This window comes from Anomaloglossus baeobatrachus, chromosome 7, assembly GCF_048569485.1.
Source record: "Anomaloglossus baeobatrachus isolate aAnoBae1 chromosome 7, aAnoBae1.hap1, whole genome shotgun sequence".
Taxonomy (NCBI): Eukaryota; Metazoa; Chordata; class Amphibia; order Anura; family Aromobatidae; genus Anomaloglossus; species Anomaloglossus baeobatrachus.
The window spans coordinates 307,625,531-307,638,297 of NC_134359.1; the positions used below are offsets into that span (position 1 = coordinate 307,625,531).

Here is a 12,767-nt window from a genome sequence, read left to right on the forward strand (position 1 = left end):
AATTCTATGTGAACGAGAGGGAAGGAGCCGGAGTCGGAGAGGATAAGTCCTATTGAGCGTTGTTATTTTACATTCCAGGAAATGTTTGGGATCCACCTTTCTAAAACTAGAAAACCCCTTTATTAAGGGATGGGGAGTAGGATAACCCTGCACATGGCCATCTGTACATTCAGCCTGATAGTGCAGGATCGTGTGAGCACCAACAGTGCCTCAAGCAGCGTGAGCTCTATATATAGGGTCCTGGCACCGATAACAGGAGGCAGATCAGGCATTACATCTTGTTTGGACAGTCAAATCTAGTTGTTTTTGCAGTGGAAAGTAATATTAGTCAATGTCCTCCTGCTACCTCCAGAGGCTTTATTCTTATACACTTATTATTGGCACAGATCATTCCATGGATGTAAATGATAAGACTGTAAAATCAACACCTATCAAATGAAGGGCTAGATGAAGGGCAGAAGCCTGGGTAGATGAAGCTATAAAGCTGCACAGTGGTAGACGTCCTCCGCCACCCCCTCATATAGGGGAAACGTCTGATGGACACATTTTTACTGCTTCTTCTCTAGTTTCTAGGGACGATCTTCTTGTTGCAGCAGAATTCATAGGATTGAACACAATGATTTCAGCTCTGAGGGTAATCAGGTTAATCCTCATGATACTCACTGGGATGTCGGGGACCCTCCTAAACGCAACAGCTGCGGTTTTGTATTTTGGCCTCTGGAGGAGGATGAGTGATTGGTGCAATTACAATGGCATCCTGCTGGTTATCAGCCTCGTAAACCTTTTCTACCAATGGTGTCTGACTGTCGATAATGTTTTCAAATATTCTGAAATCTATGAAATGTTTGATGAGAGATTGTGCCTGATCCTCTTCAGCCTCCAGTTCACACTGGTCGGATTCAGTCTGTGGAATACCACTTGGCTGTCTGTACTCTACTGCGCCCGGCTTGTCAGTTCCCCTCACTGGTTGTTCCTCCGGATAAAAGAGAAGTTCTTTTCCTTTCTTCCACAGCTGATGGCAGGGTCGGCGGTGTGGTCGGTAGTCATTACTATGCCACTATTCTGGGCCACCAATATGGAAACTGCTGAGAATCAATCTGAGGAGGTGACCATATGCAGCAGGAGCGTGGATGTGGACTACATCATCTCCAGCCCCGTGCTCGGATTCTGCATTCCGGTCTCTATGACTTGTCTCTCCATCGGCCTCAGCGTCAAGACTCTGGTGAGACACATCCACACCATGCGTAATTCCCACATCTCATCCCCCCAGCTCCAGGGCCATGTTCAGGCCATCAGGATCATGATCATCCGCGTTTATTTTGAGATATCGTTCTTCATGGTTATTATGCTCGGGACCTTCACATCATTGAGCTCTAATTCTACCATGATGGCCATCCGCTGGCTCAACGCCCTGAGCTACCCAACTTCTCAGGCTCTATTATTAATTTTTGGAAATCCCAAATTAAAGAAGAAGCTATGTGATTGTCTGACATTATGGAAATGACGGCAGAATATATTGTACTGGATTATTAATGATAGAACAGGAGTCCGAGCTATGTCTGGAGACTATTAGTTTTCCAATACTATGGACCACCACTCTTGAAATTCCTCATCATGCAAAAGAGAACTCAATGTGACAGCTTTATTGTAGACTATTGCAGAATTATCTGTGTATATCTTCTAACCATTCCTTGTCTATTAGGCTCCTTATTCTATTACTATTGGGCTTATTATCATTACTCAGGGCACATTTGAAGAATGGGGCTGAGTGATTCCCGTCTGTCATCTCCGTAGCTGCTGGGACATTACCAACAATGGCCTTATATGTTATTGTAGACATCTTGTTGACTGCCATAGTGTCATAGTTTTAAGGTTCGAAGAGGACACAAGTCCATAAAGTCCAACCTATAACCTGACATGTGGATCCAGGAGAAGAAAAAACCCCATGGGATGGACAGTAAGCTACATATTAGAGAACAACTCCTTCCCAACTCCACACACGTCTATATATATATAGACCACTGCGCAACCAGCTCCGTCCTCACCTATTGTACCATCACCCATTCCCTGTAGACTGTGAGCCCTCGCGGGCAGAGTTCTCTCTCCTCCTGTAGACTGTGAGCCCTCGCGGGCAGGGTCCTCTCTCCTCCTGTAGACTGTGAGCCCTCGCGGGCAGGGTCCTCTCTCCTCCTGTAGACTGTGAGCCCTCGCGGGCAGGGTCCTCTCTCCTCCTGTAGACTGTGAGCCCTCGCGGGCAGGGTCCTCTCTCCTCCTATACCAGTCTGTTATGTACTGTTAATGATTGTTGTACGTATACCCTCTCTCACTTGTAAAGCGCCATGGAATAAATGGCGCTATAATAATAAATAATAATAATATATAATTGTGCCTTTGGGTCTCAGCTCAGTGCGTACTTTGCTTTGTGTCTTACTATATTGCACTTTTATAGTGGCTCTAATGACCCTCAGGAGATAGAGCGGGTTGGGACGAGGGCCTTCTAGTTGTCTTCGGCACTATTGAGCTGGGCTCTGTGGTTATGTTGGCACAAAATGTTGCGTTGGATTGTCTTGATTGGTGGAAAATATGGGACCTTATACCATGACTGGTGGTAAGTTGGTGCCAGATCCTCTGTTCCTCTTTGATGTGGTCTAATGTAATTCAGAAGAAATACTGAATCAGAAAAGTGAGCGGAGGACTCACAGATCAGAGACATTGCTGTGGGAATCAGGAGAGTGCAGGGAATTGAACCAGTCACTGAGACATTGGCAGGTGATTGAGGAAAACCTCTTTCCAGTAAGAGTGACCTCCAACCGGAGGAGCAGCCCCCTCCACATGTCCCAGCCATTCCTGTATGATGTGCAGTAATTGTAGCCATTGTGCCGATGCCCTGAAAGAGAAAACATTTCCTTCACTGGAGACTGAGACAGAGGCCATAACCGGCCAGGGGATCTCGCGCCATGTTCCCGGTGAGATCGGCACATGTTGTGATGGGACTGATTTGTTCCCGGTGCACCAGGCATGGATTCTGTTCCTCGATATGTGACTCCATCATAGAAACATTTGCATTAATGGATTAATTAACCTCTGCTGTTTAATACCGTAGAAGTGCCAGTGCCTCAGCTGAGTGTAACCATGGAGCTTTGCGACTTGTCTGCATTGGACTCTGTGTCCGTGACCATTCCTGATGGATTTTCATCGGCCTTCACAACCCTTCACCTGGGGCATCATATGTCCAATATAGGATTTAAGACCAGAGCGAATAACTTATACTGCTTGAAGAGATATTAACAGATCAAACCAAAAGAAAAACCTCTAAAACTCAAAAATATTAAAAAGTCAAAACGCAAAAGAAAAATAGTGGTGTAGCGGGAAGTGAATGTGGTGCCCTGGACAAGCCAGGGGCCACAGAGAACAACACCACCACACCCCACACTCCCAGTCAGGCACACCAAAGTCAGACAAAACCCTTGTTGCCTTCCTCCAGGGGCTGATGTTCACACCATGGGGTGGGCCAGGTGGTTGGCCCCGCCCACCGAGGAGTTCACAGTCCTGGAGGCAGGAAGAGTAGTGGAAGTTTAGAGAGATAGAGTTTGGAAGTGAAAGTGGAAGGAAGGAAAGTGGTAGTAGAGCAGACTGAAGTGGGTCCGGATATGTGGCCCGGACGGATCAGCAAGGTTGGCAGACGGTGGTGACCGTCTGCAGGAGTGGCCTATTGGAGCTAACCGTAAGGACCATGGACGCAAAGAGAAGCCAGCACCATCCGGCAGGGGCTTACGGACCCCGGCAAGGCTAGGAGTCGCCGTGAATTTGCCAAATCCGTTAGCGAAGGGAACCTCCTGGGTTTCCCAGCAGCCAAGTCCTGACAGAAGGCAACCGTCCAACCTAGAGAGGGAAACACAGTCACCGCCAAGGCTAAAGTTCCCAGGGCCAGAGCCTGCGGGCAAAAGGGGCTCCTTCAGCCCATATCCAAGCTGGGGAGCAGGTTACCGGTGGGAACCCATTGGAACCGTTACACTACATAGGTGCAGGGAAAGGCAGTCACCATCAACCTGCCGGGAGAAACAACACCGCAGCCGTCTGTGGGACCCGTCCATCCAGCCGTGTGTTTTACCAAGAACTGTGTCCTCATCATTGGCTGAGTGAGTACCACCGTGACGTGCGGCACAGCGCTGCCCCCCGCGACCCTGCACCTCACCAGGCCCCGTAACCCGCCTGCCATCCATCCCTACCCCATCACCGGGCCCCGGGACAACCAACCCCCTACCCACGGAGGGGAGAACTAACATCCAAGCTGCTCCCTGTCACCGCTCCCGGGATCCCTGTCCAGAGCAGCGGTGGTGTCACCAATATCACCACAACCGTGGGTGGCGTCACGGACAATAACCAACTCCCCACAATCAAAACCCCCTTTTCACTCACGGGTGAGGAATGCCGCTCGAGTCCCCGGGATCCGGCCTACCGCTCGAGCCACCACCGAGCAGCAGCAGCAGCCGGACCCGAGCAGTGGGAGAGCGCAGCGTCCCCTCCTCCGCCCGCGACATGAACACACTGTAAAGGTAGATAGGTCAAACATGCAGTGATGGCCCCAAAATAGGCGGTGTGACCCAAATATTAATAGCAGAGGTAATAAGGCTCACCCTCCACGGAGGTTAGACATCCTAACGTTTGTGTTGCCCCCATTCCACTGCGCTTAGATGCCCCTGCCTGCCACACAAAATGGTACCGACCACCAGGATACCTCAATAAAGTGCTACTGCAAAAAAAAAATGGAAAAATGGTCCAGTATGAGATGAATCACCGAGTATCTGGTCAGTGCTAAAATAATATGCTGAACCGACAATAGCCCAACAATATGCAGCAGTCCCAATGCCTAAAATTAGTCCCCCAGAGAACTCAACGCAGCAGACCCAAATTGTTGCAGAAAAGACAGAGACCATTAAAGCCACCAATCACCAGAATTCTCCTATATAACCTAAAGCCAGTGCTATACTGGCACTACCAGGCTGATTCTATACATACCTGTAGTGGTCAGCTCGGATGTTTAGGTTTTGAAACACAAGCAAGTAAAGTTTGTAAAATGAACAGTTTTTTGATTGACAGCAGCTGCCGATCAGCTGATAGCTGTGGTGGGTATTCATAGTGATTCCTGCCCCCGGCCTGTCCGTCCTGCCCCTATCTGTTATACTGTATATGCTATTTCTATTATAGAATCGTTTTACTAAGTGCTAGAAGGACCTGTGCTGATGTCATACCCATGTGACTGGAATAGGCGGGGCCTCAACTAACAAAAATAATGTTGCTTCCTGGTATCATCTATGTTGCCTGAGGCCCCACCCCTTCTGGTCACATGGTTATGACATCAGCCCAGGTCCTTCTAGTCAATTAGTAAAATGAGTCAATAATAGAATTAGCATATATAACAGGGGTAGGAGGACAGGCAGGGGGCGGGGATAACTATGAATGTCTCGCCCAGGGAAGGGGGTACTCAGTCCCGGGCGGTAGCAAATGGGAATGTCACTCTGGTGGCCGTTGCCCGGTTCCATGCCCTGGGGTTTCTTTTGTAAAAGGGGGTATTTACAGTAGGGGTGAAAGTTAGTGTACGTGATGCCACCTGCGGGTTGCGGTTACGAGTGTAGAACCGCCACTGCTGAATGTGGGTATTCCGAAGGCTGGTGGTGGTTGCAGCAATGGTGTTAGGCCCTCCGCAGGTAGGGACGTGCCTGGGAGATTTGAAAGGCAATAACGGAGACCACACCAGATTGTCTTGAACAGTCTCTACTCACTCAGACCCTTGGATTACTGGTTCAGGTCCCTTGGAGTATCAGTGCCAATGGCCAATGTAGTGACCCAGGTTGCTCTGTCCCCGGAACTCTCTGTTGGTTTGGTCACCATAGCATGGAGCGTCCCTTTCTGGGTACAGTCTCCTTCTCCATACAGCGGGCAGTGCGGACCCTATGGGGAGGTAAGTGTCCGAATCCCGATCCTAGTTTACTACTGATGCCCCCGGATTATTTGGTTCAGTGAAGCCCATGAAGGTGCCCTCACCGTGCAGGTGATTATCAAGCCGTGTAGAACTGGCGCCTGACCTAGGGCCCTGTGCCCCGTGCATGCTCCGGTCCCAGCGGTATCTGTCCGTACCCGCCCTGGCGACCTCTCTCTCGTGCCCCCGAGTCACCGTTGCACGGACCCAGCTCAGGCACGTCCGCACACCTCACTATGTGCCACTCTTTTCTCTCACTGCTGACGCCTCCCACTAGGCTAGCTATTCCCGGGACTTGTTCCTAAAATAGGCAACCATCCCCTTTCATGTTTAACCCTCTATGCCCGGTGTGGAGTGGAGAACTAGTACTCCAGGTCGTCCCAGGGTGTAGGTCCTGCATTCCCAAGAGGATGCAGTTCCTTGTAGTGCCCTGAGTGGCTCAGGGGCGCTACATGAATATCCACCCAAGCTATTAGCTGATCGGCAGCTGCCGTCACTCAAGAAGCTACTCATTTTACAAACTTTACTTTCTTGTGTTTCAAAACCTACACATCCGAGCTGACCACTACAGGTATGTATAGAATCAGCATGACCTTGGCGTCATTAACTATTTATTTATTTTATTTTTCTCTCCCCTTTTTAATATTATATTTAACCCCATCACAAAGCCTGTCGCACGTGCTCAGTATGGCCACATCACTACTCGGAAGGCGTTACCCACCACCGTGACATCAGAGACCTAACGGGTGTGGCAGAGCTCCACTTCCACAGCACAAATCTGCTGTCAGATGACTTCATCTTGTGTTCACAGATTGCGCCATGTCTACACCGTAGATAACGTACTTGACGGTGCTGAGACTGGAGATCACAGATGCCCATAAGGACTGAGCTCTGTCCACATTGGAGACTATGTAGTCTACCGGTGCTGAGGATGGGGATCACAGCTGCATATAATTACTGACCCCTGTCCATACCGCAGACCACGTACTTGACTGTTGTTGAGACTGCAGACCATTTGACAGTTGCCCATAATAACTGACCCCTATTCACACCGGAGACCATATACTCAACCGGTGCTGAGACTGGAGATCATATCTGCCCATAATGACTGACCCCTGTGTACACCGGAAACCATATAATATACCAGTGCTGAGGTGGAGACCACAACTGCCCATAAAGACTGACTCCTGCCCACACCGGAGACCATGTACTCAACTGTTGCCGAGGCTGGAGACCATAACTGTCCATAATAAAAGACCACTCTCCACATTGGAGACAACATACTCGATAAGTGCTGAGGCTGAAGACTACAGCTGCCAATAATGAATGACCCCTGTCCATATCAGAGACAGCATATGTCGCGGGCGGGGAGGAGGGTGTCAGCACACTACGCTCACCCCTTCTGCTCAGGTCCGGCGGTTGCTGCTCAGTGGTGGCTCGAGCTGTGGGCCGGATCCCGGGGGTTCTCGAGCGGCACTCCTCGCCCGTGAGTGAAAGGGGGGTTGTTGGGTGTGGGGATAGTTTATTGTCCGTGACGCCACCCACGGTTGTGGTGATTTCACCACCGCTGCTCAATATGGGGATCCCGGGGATGGTGATGCGGAGCAGCCAGGTGTTGTGTTGCCCCTCCATGGGTAGGGGTTGGTGATCCCGGGGCCCGGTGATGGTTTGGGAGGTGCAGGGCCTGGTGGGCGCAGGGACGCGGGGGCAGCGCTGTGCCTTGCGGCACTGTGGTACTCACTCAGCCTGAGACGTTGACACAGTTTTACGGTAAACCACACGGCTGGAAAGACGGTTCCCACGGACGGCTGCACTTGCTCTCCCAGTAGGTGACGGTGATGTCCCTTTTCCTTGCACCTTTGTTTCTGTGTTGGTAGCGATGGGTTCAAACCGGTAACCCGCTCCCCGGCTTCAAGCTGGACCGGAGGAGCTCTACTCTTTGCCCGCAGGTGCTGGCCCTGAGAAACTAGTGCCCTGGCGGTGGCGGTGTTTCTGCTACAATGGTTGGGCTGTTGCCTTCAATCGGGACTTGGTTGTTGGGGGATCTACGTCCCCTTCACTGACGGATTTGGCAAATTATGGCGACTCCTAGCCTTGCCGGGGTCCGAGAGGCTGCTGCCCTGGTGCTGACTGTCCTTTGGTACACTGCTCCAGACCGCCGGGCCACTACCCGTCCGCGGTCCTTCCAGGAACTTCCGAACGGTCCCCCTCCAGACAGTCACCGCCGTTGCTGACCTTGCTGACTCTGTCCTGCACACAGCTGGACCACTTCAGGCTTTTCTTTCTGTCACCTTTCACCTTCCTTCAACTTCTCTTACTCCTCCTTTACCACTTCCACTTTACTTCCTTTCACTTTCCTAACTGACCTCCTCACACTAGCCCTGCCTGGGCTACTCTCCTGTTTACTCCTTCATGTCCCTCACTGGACTGCCTGGTTTCTCCCGCCTCCAGAGCTGTGTCCTCCTTGGTGGGCGGAGCAAACCGCCTGGCCCACCCCCTGGTGTGAACATCAGCCTCTGGAGGAAGGCAACAAGGATTTTTGGTTAGCTTTGATGTACCTAACTGGGGTGTAGGGTGTGGTGGTGCAATGACCTGTGACCCCTGGCTTGCCCAGGGCGTCACACATACTTGACCAGTGATAAGGCTGAAGACCACATGACAGCTGCCCATAATGACTGACTCCTGTCCATACTGGAGACCACGTGCTCGTCCTCTGCTGAGGTTGTAGACCACAGCTGCCCATAGTGACTGACTTCTGTCCATACCAGAGACCACATGCTTGACCAGTGCTGAGGCTGGAGACCATAGCTGCCCATAATGACTGACCCTAGTCCATGCCATAGACCATGTGATTGACTGGTGCAGAGGCTGGAGATCACGTCACTGCTGCCGATGATGATTGACTGCTGTCCATATCAGAGATCATGTACTTGAACGATGCTGAAGCTGAGGACCACAGCTGCCCATGATAACTGACCCTTGTCTATACCAGAGACTATGTACTCGACTGGTGCTAAAGCTGGAGACCAAAGCTGCACAAAATGACTGATCCCTGTCCATACCGGAGACCACGTACTCCACCGGTGCAGAGTATGGAGACCACAGCTGCACAGTATGATTGATACCAGGCCTTACCGTGACCACGTACTCCACCGGTGCAGAGGTTGGAGACCACAGCTGCCCATAATGACACGTTCATATGTGGATAAACCTGAGCTGGGAGGAAATAAATGACACATGAAGAATAAAGCTGGGTGGCTGCTTTACATGTGGGGGTCATTTTATTGTACTGGATTGCTGATCCCTACAGACTGACCAGAGTGTGTCCTCACACTTGACCGAGGAAAAGGCGACAGGTGATTTACGTGAAAGGTAAAGAAATGTGTTTGCATCGTTTTAGCCTATTTGTTCTTACAAAGGGCTGCAGAAATTCCATGCTCCGGCAATTTGCATATATTAAAATCCAGGTCCTCTTTTGGGATGTCAATTTCTGACCCTGATAAAAAGTGAGAGTCGCCCATAACTCCATGAACCATTTCTCTCTACAGCTACATGTGCACATCGAGGCGGCCGGGACGTGGGATCTGAAGCTTCTACTGGATCCAAGAGTGGTGGAGGAAAGCCTCCTACCCTGGACAATAACAGAAAGAGGATTAGGTGGAGGAGACGAGTTTGCTAAGTGTTTTATTTTTGGAATTTTTCCTTGATCCTTTCCTCGTGTTGTGAAATCTGGAGAAGGCGGTGACCTTGTACTGTACAAGGGAACATGACAGGTGATCGTCTGATGGAGATGATGGAGCTCTTCAACATGAATGAGGTGGCTTCTGTCATTACTGTAGCTCTGGAGATTATTATTGGATTAGTCTTCAACATGTTTATTGTTTCCGTCATCGTCTATGACTTGTACTGGCAGAAGATCATGAGCAGCAGCAGTAAAATCCTGGTGTGCCTCGGTGTGTTGAACATGACTTACAATGCTCTGATAGCTGCCGGCATCATGGATGACTGTATTCAGACCTCGTCCACATTAGACCTGTCCTATCTGTACATCATCTTACTGCTCTACAGCATCAGCTCTTGTGCGTGGCTGACCGCCGGCCTCGGGGCCTTCTATTTTATAAAGATTTCCCAGGCGAGACTGCTTTCTTGGGTGAAGTTCCACCTTAGCTCCATGGTTCCTTGGATGTTGTTGGTGCTTCTGGTTGTGTCTTTCATCATCAGCTTCTTTAGCAGTTTACTGCTGCTTTCTCCTAATACCAGTTCTCGAAACATTACAGAAAGTCCTCCATCTGTCCTGAAGGTGCTGGCCGGGCAGCGGTCAGGATTTATGAATGCGGTTCTGATTGTTACCTCCATACCTTTCATGGTAATACTGATGTCCAGCATCTGCACCGTATGGACACTAAATCGACACAGTCAGAAGATGGTGAGAGGTGTGGAGTCAGAGGACAGTAGACGGCGGAGGTCATATGAAGGGGTGGTTTGTAGAATGATGCATTTCCTCATTTTCTATGGTGTCTTTTACACTTTACAGTTGATTGTCTATTTTTCTATTATTGCATTCCTTCAGTCGGGATTCTGGGAGGCGTTGATGCTGATGTCGTCCTTCACTCCTGTCCAGTCTGTGCTCCTGGTTCTCGGTAACCCCAGACTTAGAGGGGTCTGTAAGATGATGTTACCCTCTCCTGCCGCTCTCAGTTTCTCCTGGGGAAGTAACTAGGGATGAATGTGAGCAGGTCGAGCAGAAAACATCCTACCAGTGGTTGTACTGGAGGAGAATCGGAAGCTGGTGGTGTAGAAGGTGTATACAATGGACACCGGGGTCACTGGGTGTCGGGATCATCTTTCTGCTATATTATCTGGGGCGTTAAGGATCACTTATTGAATACTAAATATTGAGGATGTCTTTAAGGCTATAGCGGAGTCCTTTAACAAAAACATGAGAGCAACGTCCATCAGGGACTAAACCCTGGACCCGGAGACGTCCTCAAGACTATAGTGGAGTCCTCTGACCAAAATGTGAGAGTGACGTTCATCAGTGTGGCCAGGACTAAACCCTGGACCCGGAGACGTCTTCAAGACTATAGTGGAGTCTTCTGACCCAAATGTGAGAGTGACGTCCATCATTGTGGGCAGGACTAAACCCTGGACCCGGAGACGTCTTCAAGACTATAGTGGAGTCTTCTGACCAAAATGTGAGAGTGACGTCCATCATTGTGGGCAGGACTAAACCCTGGACTCGGAGTAGTCTTCAAGACAATAGTGGAGTCCTCTGACCAAAACGTGAGAACAACGTCCATCAGTGTGGGCCGGACTAAACCCTAGACCCGGAGACATCTTCTGTCCTCTCGTTACTTGTGCCTTTAGGAAGTTTCCTGTTTTCTGTTTGTTTAGTTTGTAATTTTAATTTCCTCTCACTGATGACAATGACATTTGTAGTTTGGGTCAAACTGAAAGTTGTAAAAGTAAAAAGCGGCAGCAATTGTGGCCTTCCTCCTCCTCCTCCTCCTCCTCTTAAATTTTCACTGTCTAATTTCTTCTCACGTTTTATTGAAAAGTTAAAAGATTTTTCTTTCTTTTGGTGCCCTGGAGATCCCTGTCACCAAATCTGTTTGGGCCCATCTCATCGACTATAAATGTATTACATGTAGGGTAAATGGAGAACACAAGGAGAAAAATGCGTTTCACTTTTTTTTAACATGTTTTGCTTCATCAGGGAGTGTCTTCAAGATCTCTCCCTGATAATGCAAGACATTTAAAGGCCCCGTTACACGCTACGATTTATCTGACGATATGTCGTCGGGGTCACGGATTCCGTGACGCACTTCCGTAGTCGTTAGCGACGCCTTGGTCAAACAATATATCGCTTAACGATGTTGCATCGTTTGTGAGATGTGTACGTGTGACCGCTACAAAACGACCTATGAGCGATCTCGGCAAATCGTAACTACGATCTGGGCGTGTCACATCGCTAACGAGATCGCTAGGGATGTCACTGCGTGTAACGGGGCCTTTACAATGGGAAATCTTATCATGTTTAAGCATTTAACTCCTTGTGTTCTCCACTTATCCTAATGTTTTTGGACTTGCTTTGTCCATTTAGGCCCAGTTCACACTTGCTGATTGGCTTGTTTCTTTTCCTACCTATGTATTTAATGGATCTAATTCAATAAATGTATCACATGTACAGGATCGGTATGAATTTGATCATCTGGTGCAGTCCCACTCAGGCCACACGTGACTTCATGTTGGGGGCCACAGACCATCATTGTTCTCCACAGTGGCGTAACTAGAGTTTGATGGGCCCTGGTGCAAACTTTGCACCGGGGCCCCCCTCCATGTACACAACACTTAGGGTACGGGATAATGATGCTGACACTTGGCTTTTACCCACAGCACCCAGGTTTCCCATGATCTAAAATCCCTCTATCAGCACCCTGCTTTCCCATGCTCTGTCATACATCTTTCCCTCAGCACCCAGCTTTCCCAGCTGGGTGCTGAGAGATGTATAGCAGAGCATGGGAAAGCTGGGTGCTGAGAGATGTATAGCAGAGCATGGGAAAGCTGGGTGCTGAGAGATGTATAGCAGAGCATGGGAAAGCTGGGTGCTGAGAGATGTATAGCAGAGCATGGGAAAGCTGGGTGCTGAGAGATGTATAGCAGAGCATGGGAAAGCTGGGTGCTGAGAGATGTATAGCAGAGCATGGGAAAGCTGGGTGCTGAGAGATGTATAGCAGAGCATGGGAAAGCTGGGTGCTGAGAGATGTATAGCAGAGCATGGGAAAGC

At 49.6% G+C, this 12,767-nt stretch overlaps 2 protein-coding genes across 2 annotated transcripts; both read left to right on the forward strand.

The window, feature by feature from the left end:
• Positions 1-727: 727 nt before the first annotated feature.
• Positions 728-1,504, forward strand: LOC142246846 (taste receptor type 2 member 40-like). The gene has a single exon (XM_075319897.1). It carries the CDS (start codon positions 728-730, stop codon positions 1,502-1,504), a length of 777 nt encoding a protein of 258 aa, XP_075176012.1.
• An 8,242-nt stretch (positions 1,505-9,746) lies between these two features.
• Positions 9,747-10,700, forward strand: LOC142246847 (taste receptor type 2 member 4-like). The gene has a single exon (XM_075319898.1). It carries the CDS (start codon positions 9,747-9,749, stop codon positions 10,698-10,700), a length of 954 nt encoding a protein of 317 aa, XP_075176013.1.
• The last annotated feature ends 2,067 nt before the right edge of the window (positions 10,701-12,767 follow it).

Coding starts and splice junctions, on each gene's coding strand:
- LOC142246846 (XM_075319897.1), top strand. CDS start 728: ATGAGTGATTGGTGCAATTACAATGGCATCCTGCTGGTTATCAGCCTC.
- LOC142246847 (XM_075319898.1), top strand. CDS start 9,747: ATGACAGGTGATCGTCTGATGGAGATGATGGAGCTCTTCAACATGAAT.